Here is an 18,871-nt window from a genome sequence, read left to right as displayed (position 1 = left end):
AAATGAATGATGAATCAGAATGGCTTTTTCCAATATCCACACCAGGTATTAGACACCTGTATAATCTTTGCCTAATATGTGGGAAACAACATCTCTGTAACTTGCATTTAATATGAGTGACACTGACTACCCTGTTTTTAGCTTGGCCTTTGTATTTTGCTTTTTCAGAAAGCTATCTTTTCATATGCCTTGTTCAGCTATCTTTTCCCTATTGCTTGGCAAGCACTGTCGATATATTAAAGGGCCTATCCCTTTGTTCACTGTACACTATAATGATATTTTCCCAGCTTTTCAGTTGCCTTTGACTTTGCAGTCATATTATTAACCTTTTCCTTTTGCTTTCTGGTTTTGAGACATTTTAGAAAGTCCTTCCCATTCCAAGATCATCACAGCATTCACAGTTGTTTTCTTCTAAGACTTTATACATGTATATATAAAATATTATAATGTTTAGATCTTTGATCCATCTGGGATTTACTTTGGGGTGTAAAGAGTAAGTAAGTGATCTAGTTTAAAAAGAAAATTTAGCTTTAAAATACAATGAAGCAACTTCCCTGCTGGTCCAATGGTTAAGACTCTGAGCTTCCAATTTGGGGGCCCAGGTTCCATCCCTGGTTGCGGAACTAGATCCCACATGCCACAACTAAGAGTTCGAATGCCACAACTAAAGATCCCACGTGCTGTAACTAAGACCTGGTGCAACCAAATAAATATTTTTTAAAAATACAATGAATACAAATTTCTGGATACCATTTACTTAACATTTTAACAATGAGAACATTCATAATTTAAAACTAAATTCAAATAAATTTCACCTGTTTTCCAACATACATTTTTGTTTGATATAGGTATTTGTATGTATATACATGTATGCAATAAAACACTATTTTTCACCATTCTCTGGAATTTTATATTATAATGACATTACTTTCATTATTAAAATATTTTCCCTGACAAGTTTCCACTTATTTCTTTCAGTATTTTCTTGCTTTCCTGGATCTTGAAGATTTCTTCTTTGTTTTATTATTATATTTTGCTTTAAAAAGTCTCTTTTCTATTAAGCTCACTTCTTCATGGAGAAAGGAAGTCTTTATTCTCAGCAAGAAGGAGAAGAGATTTAGTATAAACTGGTAACTCAGAGAAAAATTGGATTCTTCATAGGTTGTCACATGCTTACAATGGCTAGAAGGGAAGAAAAAAGACACCATGTTTAAATTAGGGTCATTAGAAAGGTATGTGCTGGTCCCTTGAATATACCCCAAATAACCTAAAAACTGTATATGGTTAGGCTTAAGATAGTACTCTGAGCTGGAAGGAAATGGAACAATCTGGACGGAATCCTACATTTTATAAAGGAAAAAAATGCTAGCACTGTCTGTGGCCATCAGGCGTGGGACACAGGTGGTCCCTCACAGCTCCTCCTCCACTCCAGGTGGGCCCTCCTCTTACCATGGTCAAGGCAAACAAAAGCACACAGGGAGAGATTCTGGACATACTGAAAACACACAAACAAAATAATCCCCAGCTCCCAACCAAAATAAGATACCAGGCTTAATAATGTATGCTGCAATTCTGTATGTGTTATAGAAGGAAGAGTTAACGGAGCAATTTTGCTTATTTTAAAGTAGTAAGTAGAACCTGAATCTGATCAAATCTCTAAAACACTAATGAAAACTGCTAAGTAACTCTGCCAATCTTTACCTATACCAAGGTGGAAGCAGGGGAAAGGGGAACACGTTAAAAGGTGTCATGGGCTGTAATCAGCAAAATCTAGACTACAGGAAATTGTACAGGACACATGATCTGGATTACTCAATAAGTAAACTGCAAGGGGGAAATAAAAGAGATAAAGGGGGAATTTATGAACTGAAGTATATAAGGGCTATCTCTACCACCAGCAATGTAAGGACTTTATGTGGATTCTGAGTTATTTAAAAACTTACTGTTGACAATCAGGTAAATCTAGACATTGACTGCATGTTTGATGAGATTAAGGAATTACTATTAGTTTTTAATGTCAGATTAATGGTATTATGGCTTTGTTTAAGAAAATTATGATGTTTGAACTTGCTTCCAAATAATCTGGGAGTAGACAGGTAAAGCAGTGAGCTGGCTGGGGCATGGGGAAAACAAGTCTAGCCACGTGGAAAGTTGTTAATGTGGGGGTGACTATGGGTAGGGGGCATTAATTATACTGTGCTCTCTACCTTTGAATATACTTGAAGTTTTCCATAATAAATAGTTTTTTTTTTTTCTCACTTTTAGCAAATAGTTTTAAAAACAAGTGAACAATATATAGATGGTATAAACATTTAGACAATGATTTATGTAACAAATATGGCCTTAAATTCCTGAAAGAATGTTTGTATTTGCACCACAGAACTCAGACACCCATCAGTTGTGACTATGGATAAATACTTTTGGTTCTTTCATCTGCAAAACAGAAAAAAAATAACCACCTCATAAGATGGAAAAGAGGAATGAATGAGAATATATTTTAAGCACTTATCCAACAGCTGGCACAAAGTAAGGGCTCAAAAATGCTCACTTTCCCTATACTCCTTTAAAACTGATTTAAAAATTTTCACTTAAAATCTTAAGCCTATTTTAATAATATACCCTACTATGTTCACTAGTAGGAAATTTAAAAGCCTCAACTGCTTGTGCATTGATTGGAAATAGAATATAAGCCATTTATATGAATTCTCACAAATATGGTGCCCTCTTTTCTTCTTTTCTAATTTTTAATTTTAGCTCTATGAAGAGAGACTCAAACAAAATATTATCACAAAAAGGGTGAAAATATTTTTTCCTTGCCTAGGGACCATAAAGAAAGCTCTATTTCTACAACAAAAAGATAAGAAAATGGGTACAGTAGGATTTTATTTTTATTTTTTTTTAAATTTATCTATTTTAGTTGGAGGTTAAGTACTTTACAATATTCTAGTGAGAATTTTTTATTTCTAAGTTGAATCAACAACAGTATCTTTTAAGGATTACATCCCTTATCATAAACTCAGAAAATTTAAATTTTCCTAAAGTTTTAAGTGATAAAACCAAATATAACTTACAATCATTTAAATTCATCCAGGTTGTTAGCTCTGCCTCAGACAAGAAGGATAAACACCCTCATGATGTGAAGGGCTCTCAGCCTTTCTCTGCTTAGTTCTCAAGGCCTGAGTGTTGTCAAAATTATTTCCCAGTACAAAGCTTGTCTCTTCTGAACCCTCAAAACTGAGTCCTCCTGTGTAATAAAATTCTCCATGTTGCTGAAGATCTGCTCTTTTAAGCATCAAAACATTTCATTTTAACCATTTTGGATAGACATATTTTAAAATTGAGTTATATATTATTTGGTTATTATTAATCAGAGAACATTCAGCCTATTTTCAAAAGCCTTTAGCCACCAGGGAAGCCCTCCTTTAAAATTATATGGTGACAAGCTGTCCACTTTTATTGTGGAAATATTAGAAAATACAGGTAAGAAAAACAAACCCATAAATTGGGGACATGCTAAAGCAGAGACATGGTCAAGTTTATTCAGTTCTGTGGCGCTATTGTGTGTCATGAATGAACTTCAGACCACTGTAATTTGAGTTCTTTTGTTCTGCTTCTGAGGCTGGTTCCTCTATTGTTTGTCAAATGAGTACCACTTATATTTGCTGTCAAGATTCAGCAGCAGACACCTCTCAGTCTCCCGCCTACTCTGCATCTTCTGATGGCGAGGAATCTGGAAATCAGACAACTCAGCCTGATGGACACATACCTCCCGGCAGAGTGAGGGACTAAAGGGCTTCCTGAGAGGAGTGTATATGCGTTAGTTATGGACTCAGTGGCCATTTTATTGGTGAGCTGGACCCTTTTTTGCTTACTATGTGGTTCTAGGCTATGATCTGAATAGGCAAGGTAATTTGACAGGTGATTTTGGTACATAAAAACCATGGTGATAACCATGCTTGATGCACAGAGTGTATTGCTTAGCCTTATAACTCACGCAGAGAAAAAAATCTTGGTTGTTTCATCTCTGATTATACCAAGGTCTATTTGTAACTAACTGTCTTAGGTTACAGGATTACACCCATGAAGAACATCCAAAAATGCACTGATCGTGCCAAGTGAAGAGCACAAAGGTGTAGGTTCCCCACTAACCCCCAAGGACCGACTATGCAGGCAGACAAGGCAGATGGTACTAACGCATCAGGTCCTAACTTCCTATCCCATGTGTGGGTCTTGACTATAAGCTCACCATCTTCTAAAGTCCAACCAATAACACATCTGCCTCTCATTATGACCAACTCCTTTAAATCATAGGTGGCCTTTTTGTTTTAAATGAGAAAAGACTACTACTTCAGGCCAAACTAGAGGTTTCAGGGTGGTTTTTATCCCATGATTTCTAAGAGCATCGCATACCTTTTACAGAACTTCTGAGTACTCAGCCAGTAGAGGGAATTCTTGGTTGTCAGGGACTGGCCTTTCTGCTGCAGGACTCCCTGGAGGCTATGACCATGGAAACAAGGCCTCTCGCTGTCCTCTTCAGTCCAGTTGAACTGAAAACTTGAAGGTTTTTTTTTTTCAATGTTTGGTGCTGAATCCACCAGTGTGCTAAACTGTTTTTGTAGACTCACCACCATTTCTGGAAATGAAGGGAAAAGAAATGAAATAAAAACTCACTAAATGGCAAATAAAGTCTGTAGTTTACTTGATAGTAATGCACCAATGGTGGTTTTGTAGTTTTGTAAGTGCTCCACGGTGATGTAAGAGCATAACTAGGGGAAACTGACACTGGAAGAGGGATGGCGAGGAACAACTTGAAAAGGCTAAAAAGGTAAATTTTATGTTATCTATATTTTACCACAGAAGCAAAACAAAACAAAAAACAACCTAAAAAAGCAGTTCTCCAAATAAAGAGTTCTGAAAGTATAGATATATAACATTTAAGATTTTGGCGAGAACTTAAGTTCTGTTTTAATATCACAATGTTCCTGAAATAGATTTCTACTGACATTTTAAACAGAGAAGGACGTTTCTCTGGATGTGCAATGGGACACTTGTTAAACAACTGAGAAAAGGACTTCTGCGCTCACTTTTCAATTTAAAACACTAAGCTTTTCTATAGCTGGGCTGTTACTTGGTATCAACGAGAAGAAACCCCACTCACCTCTTCTTTTATACACCACTGGCCTGTCAATGGCTGAGTAGTAGAGTGGCTTTTCACCTTTCCACAGAAACCTGCCAAGATAAACACGCATTTGGAGCAGGATGGAGATGAAATGGGCCTCAACACACTTCAGAGAAGTTTCTCAATGGCAGTATCTGAAATTCCCGATCCTCATATAATAGCTCTGGCTTAGAAAGACCTGCTGACATGCGTCTCTATAGCACTCATAACCTAGACATGAGTGAGTGGCACTGCAGGAGGCAAGAAGTCAACAGAAGGTTAAGTTCCACCCCAAACCTCCCAGATGCCATAAGGTTACAAAGAAATGACTGATAGTACCTTCATCATAAAATTCCCATGCTGTATGTTCTCATAAAGTGAGGCCACCTAAGAAAAAAACTGTTCCTCCTAGTCTTTGGCCAAACACCCTTCTGCTGCAGATAAAGTAGTGGTACTTCTGACTCTGATAACTTGTACAGAGTGAACAGTAAGTGCCTGCCTTCTAATGCAGAGGTGTAATCACTGTGAATAGGTCATGGTCTTCCTAAAAATTATGTGTGAACTAAATCATACCACATTTAAATATTCAGAAAGCTTGTCATCTGTGATTCTTTCAAATATCTTTTTGTTATTTATTTATCAAATAATAAAAGTGACAATATATTCAAGGGCAAAAAAATCTCTTAATAATAAAGAAGTTCCCTAAACAGTTTAATCCCACTCCCTAGATAAACCCACTATTAAAAATGCCTTGTGACTGCCTCCTTTAGATGGATTTTCTTACGCATTTATAGTAAATGCCCATACGGGTGGCAATTATGCTGCAGTCAAAGAGGTGTTATTACTTCCTTGAGGTCACAGGCACAGAAGATGGGAAAGGTGGGCCATTGAAAATGATTAACAATCGTCAGACAGTCCTTCTTTAAACATTTACTTTACTTTGTTTACCTCTTTTCAAAACTACAAAAAATAGAGGCCCACCACGAAGTCTCGATATTTTCTCCAGGAAGCCACAAGGTCCTCTATGCTCTGTCTGTCCAGCCTTCCCTCGGGATTTGGTTCCCCACTGCTGTATATTACATGTATAATTTATATGCAGTAAAACCGACCCTGTTTAGTGTATAGCCACACTAGTTTAGATAAACACATACAGTTGTGTAATCACCACCATGATTAGTCCACGGAACAGTTCCACACTCCCAAATCTCCCATGCCTTTTGAAGGTCAACTCCTGTCCTGACCCTCAGTTAAACTTGGTCTCAACCACCAATCTGTTTCTCTATTCTTACAGCTTAGCCTTTTCCAGAAAGTCATATAAATGAAATTAGACTGTATATAACCTTTTGAATCTTTCATTAGCATAATGTATTTATGATTCATTCATATTTCTGGATGTATCAGAAGCTTGTTCCTTTCTAGTACTGAAGAGTATTTCATTTTACAGATATGCTAGTTTGTTTATCCATTACCACCTGAAGGGCATCTGGGTTGTTGCCAGTTTTTGGCTACAACGTTTCATTCGTTTACTTGTGAATGAAGTATACAGATCTACATATATTCATATATAGGTTTCTGTGTGAACTTACTTTTGGCCCATTTGAAAAACTGAGTTGTTTTCTTATATGAAAATTCTTCATATATTCTGGATACAAACCTTCTATCAGATATGTGATTTGAACATATTTTCTCCTAGCCTGTATCTTCTCTTAACAGTGTTTTTAGAAGAGAAGTTCTTTCTTTTGATGAAGTCTAACTTATCTTTTTTTTTCTTTTATGGATCATGCCTTTAGTATCACATCTGAGAAAATTTTTGTCTAACCTAAAAGGCTGCAAAGATCTTCTGCACATGCTTTTAAATTTTCTTCCATGAAAACTGGAAGTCAAAGCACTCTCTAAAGTTATTTTTAGGTTTTCAACTACAGTTTATTAGTGTTTCTCATAATCCCATGCATAGAGACCTATGCTGAGCTGTAGAAAATATTTAACAACTTTTACCTGACAATATGGAAGATGATGTCTAAAGAATAGAGAGAAAAATTAGAAATTTATGTCAACAACAGAGATGGGGAAGGGTAGAACAGGTGATGTGCATACATAGGAGCTCTGTGCCCACAGAGCAGTCAGCAGTGACTTACAAGTCATCTCACTCAACCCAAAACACAGACTCTATGAAGGGTCTTGGTAACAGATCCCTTGGACAAGCTCTTCCCAGAGGCCTGGTATCCGTCTGGAAAATGCCACTTTGAAACTAGACATACGTTCTTTGGTCACTAAATTCTGCCTTAAAGTAGCTAAAAGTCAGTGAGCCTTTTGATGCACAGCTGACTGAGGTACTGCAGGAAGAATCTGGGCTCTAACAGGTATGTCTGAAGTGTAAGTTGGTGCCTGGTTTGGGTTCATGAATGGGCACCTGTTCAACCCTGAGATGCCCAAGTGGCATGGCCCCTGCATACCTAGCCTTTCAGTATTGGTCAGGACCACCACAGTGGCACCAGAAAAGGAAGGTCCGATGGCTGGTTCTCCAAGATTACCTAAGAACTCAGGAGAGCCTTCTGTTCTCGCTGCTACTCTTGTGCCTGCTGAGAGCCAATGACTAAAGACATTCCTTCTCCAACAGAAAAGAGGAAGGCCTCCATTCCCCGGGTGCCCACAGCTGCCAGAAGCTCACTCTCACTATCTGCCCAATCTGAACAGGAAGAAACTGCCCATCTCCTCCCCTCTTCAGCAAGGATCCTTTCTCCCACAGCGCTTTATTCATCCCTGGAAGTCTGTTTCTTGATTTAAAAGCTCTCTTAAATTTAAAGGAGAAATAATCTAATTCTATCTGCAAACATTGAAATTTAGTTCGTGATTATGAATATCAAGAAGGCATTATTAACCTTCCTTTATTGATGAAGAAACTAGAGTTATCATTTTAACTAATTTGAGGAATCTTGATTTTTCTCAGAGGATATAAAATGACTTGATCAAATGAGTACTGTTGCAAAATTACATACACTACAGAAATGTTAACCTTTTCTTCAAAGTCTCACAGAGACTCAAAGTTTCAAGAATAGATATAAAACCCATTCCAATCAGAAACCTACAGCAATGTACCCTCTACCACATAAGACCGTATCTCTGAAAATTTATGAGCTGACTACATTTCAGTGCACTGAGGCTAAGCAGTTAAGTAACTGAGCCACAGTTAAACAGCTGGTTTTAACAATCAGGATGCACCCCTGCATTCTCTAATGCTATGCTCTTTCCACTCTGCCTCAGTGGACCTGGGTGGGCTTCCCTGTTGCTCAGTGGTAAAGAACCTGCCTGCCAATCCAGGAGATGTGGATTTGATCCCTGGTCGGGAAGACCCCCTGGAGAAGGAACCAGCAACCCACTCCAGTATTCTTGCCTGGGAAACCCCATGGACAGAGGAGTCTGGCGTGCTGCAGTCCGTGGGGTCACGAAGAGCTGGACACAACTTAGCCACTAAACAACAACAAAGGACCTACATGAGAAGGAGGCCTCGAGGTCAAACAGTGAGACTGAATGAATTAAACATCTACTCTTTCTGCTTCACTTTGCTTGGATTTTTATAGGGAACTTTATTTTGGAGGAACAGTCCAGTTATAAATGACAAAGGCTGACGTTTGCAGTCTTTTGTAATAGTGGGAAGCACAGATGGGAACTGATCCACTGTGGGAAACGAAAGAGGAAGGAATACCAGAAATGCAGAGGAGAGTCATGCAGATTACGAAAAGATGAGTACTGAGTACAATATAGCTCCCTGGACTGGATTCTGGATCAGGACACTAATATTACTATTTTTTAAATCTTCTGGCCACACCGTGGCATGTGGGATCTTAGTTCCCTGACCAGGGATGGACTCCACCTCCCTTGCATTGGCCGTGTGGAGTCTTAATCACTGGACCACCAGGGACGCCCCTAAAAGGACATTATGGGGCTTCCCTAATAGCTCAGTTGGTAAAGAATCTGCCTGCAATGCAGGAGACCCTGGTTTGATTCCTGGGTTGGGAAGATCCCCTGAAGAAGGCAAAGGTTACCCACTCCAGTATTCTGGCTTGGAGAATTCCATGGACTATATGGCTTATGGGGTCGCAAAGGGTCGGACACGACTGAGCGACTTTCACTCACTCACTAATAGTTAATAGAAATATTTTTAAAAGTTAGTTTAAACACAGGGGTTAATTCTAGAAAAAAGGGTCATAATGCTGGTGAGCCTGAACTGATGAAGCTTGAGCTTTCAGATGTAAAGCAATAGACTTAAAAAATAAAGTAGGTGAATCTAAAGCTAGAAGAGGTAACATACTTTGCCCTGGCTTCCTCCCACTTTTGTTTTTTCTCATCAACAGCTTTCTTCATAACTTGGTACCATTTTCTGAAATCAAACCATGGTTTATCTGAAAGAAATGAAATCCATGATTACTAACCAAATATGTCACATTATTATAACACATGTTGCTCATTTGAGTCTTTATTCACTGATCTGACTAAACACTTATGTGCCAGACCTTGGAGGGACTATCTCCATGCTCTAATATGACTCGTGAGCTGACACCCCCTTCTGTTCTGAGCTCTCACCTGTACTGTGGCCCAGTATTACACCAAAACTATCTTAAAAAAAAAACTGGAATATAGTTGCTTTACACTGTGGGGTCAGTTTCTGCTGAACCGGTCACACATACACACGTGTCCCCCTCTTCTGGACCTTCCTCCAGTTAAAGCCACCACAGAGCACTGAGCAGGGCTCCCGCAGCTCTAAGCAGGTTCTCACTAGTGACCTATTCATACACAGTCGTGTAGATATGCAATCCCAATCTCCCAACTCACCCCATCCCCCTGCCCTTTCCCCTTTGGTAAGCATACGTTTCTTCTCTACAGGTGTTGTTTCTATTTCTGCTTTGCAAATAAGATCATCTTTACTATTTTTCTAGATTTACACATATTGAAACCATCTTTTTACATGTTTGTTTCTCTTAGATTTGACTATTATCTCCTCGAGAATAGAAGATATATTAGATTATTACACATATAAACAGTCTGATACAAGGTACAATTTATATATTTCTCAGAGTTTCTTCTTCTAATTCACCTTTGACAATCATTTGATTGACTAAAAAAAAAGGTACCTTCTTTGTTCTTTTCATTATATTTCTCTGCAATATTAGACAAAGACCTGGAGATACAAATAAACAAATCAATTTATTTGGAAATCATTCATTTGAAGACAGTTAAATTTTGAATTCTTCTGAAAGAAAAGTATAGAACAGTACTTGAAACTGATGCCAACTTTTAATGCAGAAGCAAGTACTGCAATAGGGAAGAAGACACTGCCACTCTTTGTTGGCACTTTAAGATTCTTTCACTTTCCAGATGATCTTTGAAGATACATAGTGCCAGAAATCAAAAGGTACACAGATGAAGTGTTAAGTGACTGTTTAGAATTTGTGTATGATGATTTAAAACTCAGGAGAAGGAGACACATGTGTAGCTTCCTAAATATGGAAGAAAACATGATCCAAACAACTTACTAAAGGAGAATGAAGTCTCTGACAAACACCTGAGCCAAAACATTAGATAAGGAGTAATTGCTGCTACTTGTCAGTGTTCTATAACAACTGAGGGTCTCTACTTTCTACTGAGATATAACATATGGAGTCCTTGACTCTGAATCATTAGGGGAAAATGATAAAATTTTTTCCTCCTAAGGCTGACATACACTTACCATTCTAAATTGTCATCCAATAAAAAGAGCAGTTTCAATGCCACTACAATGACAGCTACAGCTTGCACATCATATTTAACAGTTTTTGCCTTTTTAGCTATAGGATCAAATCTTAGAAAATCCACTTCTCCTATTCCAGTCGCTTTTACCACTAGGCAGGTTAAATTATGCATTTCATCTGTTGAAGAATAAGACAGAAAAATGTGAAATTAAACTCTTTGGTTAATGAGACCATAGTAATGTATGTATCCATGAGATAAGCTTTATCTTAAAATATGATACTATGCCAGAACTCTGAGACATACCATTTTGTGCATAAATAAACCAAAAAATGAAATGTGTACAGAAAAACAAGTGGCTGAATCCTGGCAAGGTCTATCTTCTCCTATCCTGACTTCCCCAAACGCCTGCTATCTATGGGACACATCTTGGCACTGAATACACAGGCACACATCCATCTTCTATTGCTTCATCCATGCTCCTTGTCTGTGTTTCTACAGCAATTTGCATTTACCTGAAACTAACCTTCCTGTAAGACCAAGGGCTTCTCTAAAAATGTGCACTCACTCGGGAAGCTAGGGAGCCTGGCTAGCACACTGGAAGGCCCAGTGTGCATCTCACCCGCTGCACTGCTTTCCCAAAGAAATTACACGCTCAGCACAGACTCATCTATTATTCAAGGCTGAGTAACTTGGGACTTGGAGCCAGAACACCTACAGCCTATATATTTAGGCTTTCTAATCATGAGCTTTGTGACTTCAGACTAGAGTCACTCAACCTCAGTTTCTTCATTTATAAAAGGCATTATGGTGAGGATAAACATTAAAAAGATAGGACAAGTGAATTATACTTTGAAAACACTGGATTACTAAGCGAATTTCTTTACTTACTAACTGAAGTACCTATATTTTGATTAAATTCAAGTAGAACAGTTGTTATTTACAAGAGCATAATAAGTTGTACTGCATTTCCTATATACTGTCAGTCATTATGTTCTATTGATTCTATTCTCTTAATGTAGTATACAATACTTTTGTAACAGTACAAATAATATTACACACAGTATATATATGTCTCTATATATAGTATTATATACAGAATTTTATTACTATAAAAATGGTATTTCTTGGAAAATGTCTCCCCTATTTATTTAAAATTAATATCTTGAATTGCTTCTCTTATACTAAAAGTACACACTAATAAAAAGCAAATGGAAGAAATTATAAGGAAGGAAGCCAGGACAGGAGAGAAAAACTAAGATTCTGACCTGGATTATTATGTGACCTGGAGTATTATATGAGGCCTTGGCCATCAAGCAGCCAGGCGTCACTCAGCTTGCCCACGTTTCATCTGAGATGAGAACACACACCCGTCCTCCCTTTCCACCTTCACAGATGAGGTAATACAGATGAAGGCACTTTGGAAACTCTAGAGGGTTCCCCACAAATTAAACAGACATGATTATGAAGGCTGCCAGGAATTCTCTCTGGCCGGCTCCTCAGTCCCAGAAGGAGGGACAAAACTAAGATGTATTTGGAGTTCAGTCAGAGCCACCAAAGAGGCAGTGCTTACTCAGCAAGGGTGTGTGTGTGTGACATGCTTGCTGGAAGCTGCTTTCTGCCCAGTTCCAGAGACGACATTGTCATACATAAAGGCACTGAGGAGGGGCATTCGCTGCCCCAGCATGCTTAAAACCACTTTTAGCTTTCTGGGAACCCGAAAACCTCTCTTTGAAAAAGGGCCAAGTACACAGATCTCTTCTTTTTGATCAATAGCACAAGAGAACTGTAGAGTGCAAACTTTCAGCTTTGAAAATGGCAATATTCTAGAAGTCTTCTTATAATCTCATGGGTAGGAACCCAATCAATGTCACATTTTAGAATGTAATTTTGAAGGGACCACCACATCTTAGTTTGTAGTTCTATTTTGTTTACTGTTTCCTCCCACTAATACAAACTCAGTATAGGACACTTATAAGATACATAAAGTGGGAAGAAAGAAAAAATGCATTACTATAACTTAGAAATAGCACTTCAATATTTGGGTAAATTTATTTCCAATATTTTCATGAATATTTTAATTTTATATAGCTATGATTATATTATATATAATTTATAATTTGGCCTATTTCCTTTTCTATTATGACATAAACATTTCCCATGCTTTTATATACTCTTCACAAACATGATTTTAAAAGATGCACACGGTTCCACTGAATATACAAAATATTTACTTAAACATTACTTTTCCGTTGGATATTTATTTCTGATTTCTCAGTATTACAAATAAGGTCAATAACATTTGTGTATAGTTTTTTATCTATATTCCAAATTATTTCTATTGAACACTTTGTGGGAAGTAAAATTTCTCTATCCTGGCTCTTTTTAATATGGTCTCTAAAATAGCACTTTAAAACATCAGATGATAGCAGTCTCTCTCTGTATATTATAGTGGCTTTAATTCTACTTGTTACTCTCAGGAAGAGTTAGGTGAGAAATACTATTAAGTTACACACACTGGTCGGAAAACACTGCCACCATCATTTCTGTCCAATAGCGACTATGTGAGCTAGACACTTGCCATAACCCAGCCCGAGCCAGTTATATTTTGGTAATTCCTTGCATTCTTTCCATATCTTAGAGTTCCCCATTATGAGCTTAGGATTTTGAAGTACATAACAGAACACAGGAACTGGTCATATTTTAAAAAAACCACTCTAAAAGTAAATCAAAAAACCAAAATCCAAAACAATAAACTGATATATATAACATGCTAAAGTGCAGAAATCAGACTTCCCAAATTCTAGGATCTTAACCAAAGAGTCACTGACTTCTGAAGTTACAGCAAGACACATACATTCCTTAGCTTAATAAATGATACATTTGGGAAGCTTATTTTTTCCTCTTTAAAAAATATTTTAGAAGACTTAATATTTATATTTGTGTATATATGTTACTATTTATGTAACATATATACAATTTATGTTTATTTTTATAGCTAAAATTATATTATATATGCAGGTTTGTATATTGTTTTTTTCATATAACATGTCTTTTCCTTTCCTATTAAAAATAAATTCAATCACATTTTTTAATATTGCATAAGCAATAATATAGTCATGCCATGTTTGTATTTTCTGTTAAGAATAGAAACCCTGCATTTCTCACATTTCTAGTTTAGCAAGAAATTCAGGAATAGATTCCATCGGCGAATTCCACCGGGGTGACCTGTGTCTTGGTGTATTGTGAACAAGGGCTAGTGAGGCTGCCTTTGCATCCTACCAGACCATCATCTCCATTTGTCTCAGGGACTGGAAACAGAAATATGTTACTAAACAATAAAAATATCACTGCAGATTAACTTCTGGGATTTTAAAAATTAGAATTCTTTATTTAATAATCACGCTTCATGCAAATGAAAGAGTGCTGCCCTTTTTCAGCAGAGGTGCCTAAGTAATTAATAATACATACTGAATCATGTGCTACTTGTATTCAGCAAAAACTTACTGTAAAAACCAAACATTATCTCTCAAGCTTATCCCTCTCACCCAAAATAGAGCTCATTACTTCTGAATAGTGTCCTTTTAACCATTTTAAATGGTCCAAAACATTTTAAGAAAGAATTTTGAAATTAAGCTTCATGTTACTATGGACCCTGTCAGGTGACTCTAATAGTCTCTGATTGAGAGGATTTGATACATTTTTCTTAATAATTCAATAAGTCAAGGCTTACTCACCATATATACCTCACACTTACCAGGGAGATTGACCTCCATCAAGTATTTCATACACAAGATGTTTGGATGAAGATAGCAGTTTTCAGTTATGTCTGGAAAACGCGGCAAATCTAAAAATGTGGCAACTTCAATTATTTTTTTAAAGATAACTTCATAGTTAGGCCAAGACTGGAATGAAAGAGATAGTCAAGGTAGCGATTTCTGCAACATAAATTATTTTAAAAACTACTTTTCTGATTTTAAAAATAACATGTATTCACTGAATAAAACTTGGAGTATAGATTAAAAACATTAAGGAGAAACACCTATAAACCCCAAATATCCTCACTGAACTGTTTTAAACAGTAATAGTTATAAATTTAAAAGCCACTAAAATTCTATCTGGCTCAAACAATTCTTACTGGCCTTACCCATGATATAGTGAAACCATTACTTCTTGCCAATCATGGAAGAATCTGGGATAAAGCTGTAATCCTACTGGAATTACAATGTCATCACAATCCCAGCAAAGCAGGACTTCCCTCTCGCCTTCCCTAACCAGCACCCTCTCACCAACCTTCCAATTCACAGCTAACAGATTCAATTCAGTGTTACATAACATTCATGAGCTTCTGTGTTGGAGATGACACCAGGGCTTAAGTCTTATAGTTAAAAACGTGCAATTCAGCTTTCTATTTTCTCATATGTTAGTCTATAAGAGTACCTTACAGAATTCAGGAAAATGTATGAGCCAATATTAATAAATTAATTCTGTTCATTTTACGAGCACCCTTGTAGCTAATTTGGTATGCTATTTATATTTTTGCAATTTCCAAACATTCTTCTCATTGATACTACATATAATTTTTCCTTATTTACTTATCCATTCACATAAAAATATTAAATTTAGAGTCTATTCTATGTAAGATACTTCGGGAAATATAAAGATGAATAAAGTGATCTCTTCAAGGAATATATACTCTAGAAAAGGAGGTCAGTGTTCAAAGATAACTATAGGATAAGATAGCTGTTGAGTGCTACAACCAACATTTTTTTTTTTAAGATCTATGGGATTTCAGAAAAACTAGCATTTCTGACATGGTTGGATCTCGTTAAAATTAGGCCAGAATACAAACATTCTGGAAATCTGTTTGGCAATATTTATTAAAGTTGACTGGAAGTCAAGAGTGACATTACTCTCAGGGTGCAGGTGATCACGACTGGAAGTGGGGATAGGATGGAGCTTCTGGGGTGCAGAGATGGTTGTTTTTTGATCTAGGGAGCTGGTTCAGGTAATGAAAGTTCATCAGGTTGGGTACATTTGTGATATGTTCAATTTTCTGTATGTATGTCTCGCTTAAAAAAACATGCTAAGAGGGAAAGTTTGGTAAACTACTTTGTGTAACAATCACTTCATATATCACCCTATAGGAGAAATCATCCAACCAGCAAATTCAGAGTTGGCAAGACCTTTAAAGGTATCTGGTCTAAATTTACAAAACCCCTAGCAGGTGTATGTCTAGCTCTTCTTGTAAATCTCCAGTGATGGGAACTCAATACCTTTCCTGAAGGTAGTCTATTCAATTTTTAAAGCATTTAATCATTACAGAGTTCTTCCTTATTCTAAGTGAATATTTGTTTCCCAACAATTTGTACCAATAATATTACTACGTCAAGTCTTGCCCATTTTCTAAAGGTATGAAGGTGTTTGGGAACCAAGTGAAGGAATGAATACTTCTCTGTTCAATGTTACTTTGGCACATTCAGCTTACATGCAATTATAAAGCACAAGGGAATACTTTATAATGGTACGGGCTCAGATGGTACAGTGTCTGCCTGCAATGCTGGAGACCCGGGTTCAACCCTTGGGTTGGGAAGATCCCTTGGAGAAGGAAATGGCAACCCGCTCCAGTACTCTCGCCTGGAAAATTCCATGGATAAAAATTCCATGGCGGGCCATAGTCCATGGGGTCGCAAAGAGTCGGACATGACTGAGTGACTTTACTTACTTACAGAAAACAAACTGCAAATTTCCAGAATTTATAACTATGTCCAATTTTACTTTGCCTGAGGTTACAACCTTCTTTGTATTGTATTTATTTTAATACCAGTATTTCAGTATCTAAACTTTTGAGTTTTATTAGGGAGAAAAGGCTTTTAGTTTATGCTATATTATTAACATATGATCAACCTGTAGCTGAAGAATACAAAGTAAATTTCTGTCTAACCAAATAGCAATGTGGCCTTTTAAGTCTGTTCTAAATGCTAAGGTACAGTAATTCTACTTATATACGAAAATACTATTAACAACTGTATTTTAATTTGTAAATTTAAAAAGGAAAAAAATGACCCAGTCACTGAGCTGCTGCCAGGGACTCAGCGGCCTCCCCTCGCTTCCTGATGGAGGCTCTGTCCCCCCACGCGCTTTCTCCCGCCGCCACCTTCCGCAGGCCATTTCCACCGAGGAAAAGGAATCATATTTTATGTCCCCTATCCAGAACCTCCACTCTTCGGACCCTTTGCTGATATAAGTGAGGGTGATGATCTGCTTCCTGCTGGCACTGAGGATTATATCCATACAAGAATTCAATAGAGAAACAGCAGGAAGACCCTTACTACTGTCTAAGAGATTGCGGATGATGATGATAAAAAGAAACTAGTGAAGGCGTTAAGAAGAAATTTGCCTGCAAAGGTACTGCAATTGAGCATCCAGAATATGGAGAAGGAATTCAGCTACAGGGTGACCAGCACAAGAACACATGCCAGTTCCCGGTGGAGACTGGACTGGCTAAGGACGACCAGCTGAAGGTTCACGGATTTTAAGTGCTTTTGGCTCACTGAAGCTTAAGTGAGGATTTCCCTGCAATGAGTAGAAATTCCCTTCTGTCCCTACTCACAAGTTTAAAAACCTCACAGCCTGTATAATGTAACCATAATTTTGGGTTTGCTTTTTAACTTGGACTAGTGTAACTCCTACATGCAATAAACTGAAAAGAGCCACAAAAAAAAAGTTAAAAATGAAAACATACACTCTATCTAAGTGACCTTTGGGAAAAGCTGTCTTTTTATCTTTATAAAATCAACTCATTTAGACATCTGCACCATGTTGCTCAGAATTTGAAGAATCTTCTCAAGTTAACAATTAATGTTACTGACAAGATTTATGGTAACCCTAATCCTGCTCCCCTCTGGTGGCTTAAATGGTAAAGACTCTGCCTGTAATGCAGGAGATTGGGGTTTAATCCCTGGATTGGGAAGATCCCCTGGAGAAGGAAATGGCAACCCACTCCAGTATTCTTGCCTGGAGAATTCCATGGACACAGGAATTCTAGTCATGGAGCTGCAAAGAGTCGGACATGACTAAAGTGACTTAGCATACAATCCTTTTAAATAATGCAGGTAGGAGATGAAATTAAGTACTTTTATCTGCAAACAAACACTAGAGCAGTGAATGTTCCTCTTTGAAAAATAATCATCTCAGAAAATCAACTTAATGGCTAACAAATTCATGACAAGTAATAGTAAGATCATTAGTGAAAAGGAATCTGGTAAGCAAAAAAGAATTGATGCTTTCGAACTGTGGTGCTGGAGAAGACTCTTGAGAGTCACTTGAATTGCAAGGAGATCAAACCAGTCCATCCTAAAGGAAATCAATCCTGAATATTCCTTGGAAGGACTGATGTTGATGCTGAAGCTCCAATACTTTGGCCACCTGATGCAAAGAGTTGACTCATTGGAAAAGACTCTGATATTGGGAAAGACTGAAGGCAAAAGGAGAAGAGGGCAGCAGATGATGAGATGGTTAGATGGCATCACTGACTCAATGGAAATGAATTTGAACGAACTCCGGGAAATAGTGAAGGACAGAGGAGCCTGGTGGGCTGCAGTCCATGAGGTCGCAGAGTCAGACATGACTTAGCGACTGAACACACACACACAAAATATCCACACTGACATCCGCTACCTTCTGCCTCCAACATCATGTGAAATGGTGGCCCAACTGGCTCTACAGGGCTTGGCTACGGACTAACCCCCCAACACATCTGCTCCTATTCCACCCAAGTCAGGCCACTCTAGGGGCCTGCACCACCAGCTCAGCAAAGCATCCAACCTGGGGCAGGAGACTGGCAGGACTATGACACGGCACCGTTGTAGAGAATGTGATCACAGGATCACATTTTTGTTTTCATGCCATTGTCCTTAGCCCGGAGAATGGTAGAAGGCTCTAATTTTGACAAGATTCCAAAACATGGATATAAAATAATTACAATAA

At 37.6% G+C, this 18,871-nt stretch overlaps 1 protein-coding gene and 1 pseudogene across 1 annotated transcript in view; one reads left to right on the top strand and one right to left on the bottom strand.

Annotated features, from left to right (window-relative positions):
• Positions 1-818: 818 nt before the first annotated feature.
• The window catches only part of TAF1B (TATA-box binding protein associated factor, RNA polymerase I subunit B), a 51,601-nt gene continuing 33,548 nt past the window's right edge, over positions 819-18,871 (bottom strand). Inside the window, exons 9-15 of the mRNA XM_065928580.1 lie at positions 14,640-14,787; positions 10,884-11,061; positions 10,288-10,334; positions 9,468-9,558; positions 5,159-5,229; positions 4,411-4,633; positions 819-1,182 (exon numbers count right to left, since the gene is read on the bottom strand). Coding sequence (XP_065784652.1) covers positions 975-1,182; positions 4,411-4,633; positions 5,159-5,229; positions 9,468-9,558; positions 10,288-10,334; positions 10,884-11,061; positions 14,640-14,787 — 966 coding nt within the window. The 3' untranslated portion in view covers positions 819-974. The remainder of the gene's footprint in view (positions 1,183-4,410; positions 4,634-5,158; positions 5,230-9,467; positions 9,559-10,287; positions 10,335-10,883; positions 11,062-14,639; positions 14,788-18,871) is intronic.
• LOC136163830 (eukaryotic translation initiation factor 1 pseudogene) lies at positions 17,082-18,827 on the top strand (annotated as a pseudogene).

The sequence above is a fragment of the Muntiacus reevesi genome, chromosome 3, assembly GCF_963930625.1.
Source record: "Muntiacus reevesi chromosome 3, mMunRee1.1, whole genome shotgun sequence".
Taxonomy (NCBI): Eukaryota; Metazoa; Chordata; class Mammalia; order Artiodactyla; family Cervidae; genus Muntiacus; species Muntiacus reevesi.
Note: the sequence above shows the minus strand (reverse complement) of the source record. Positions and strands in the feature narration are given on the sequence as shown.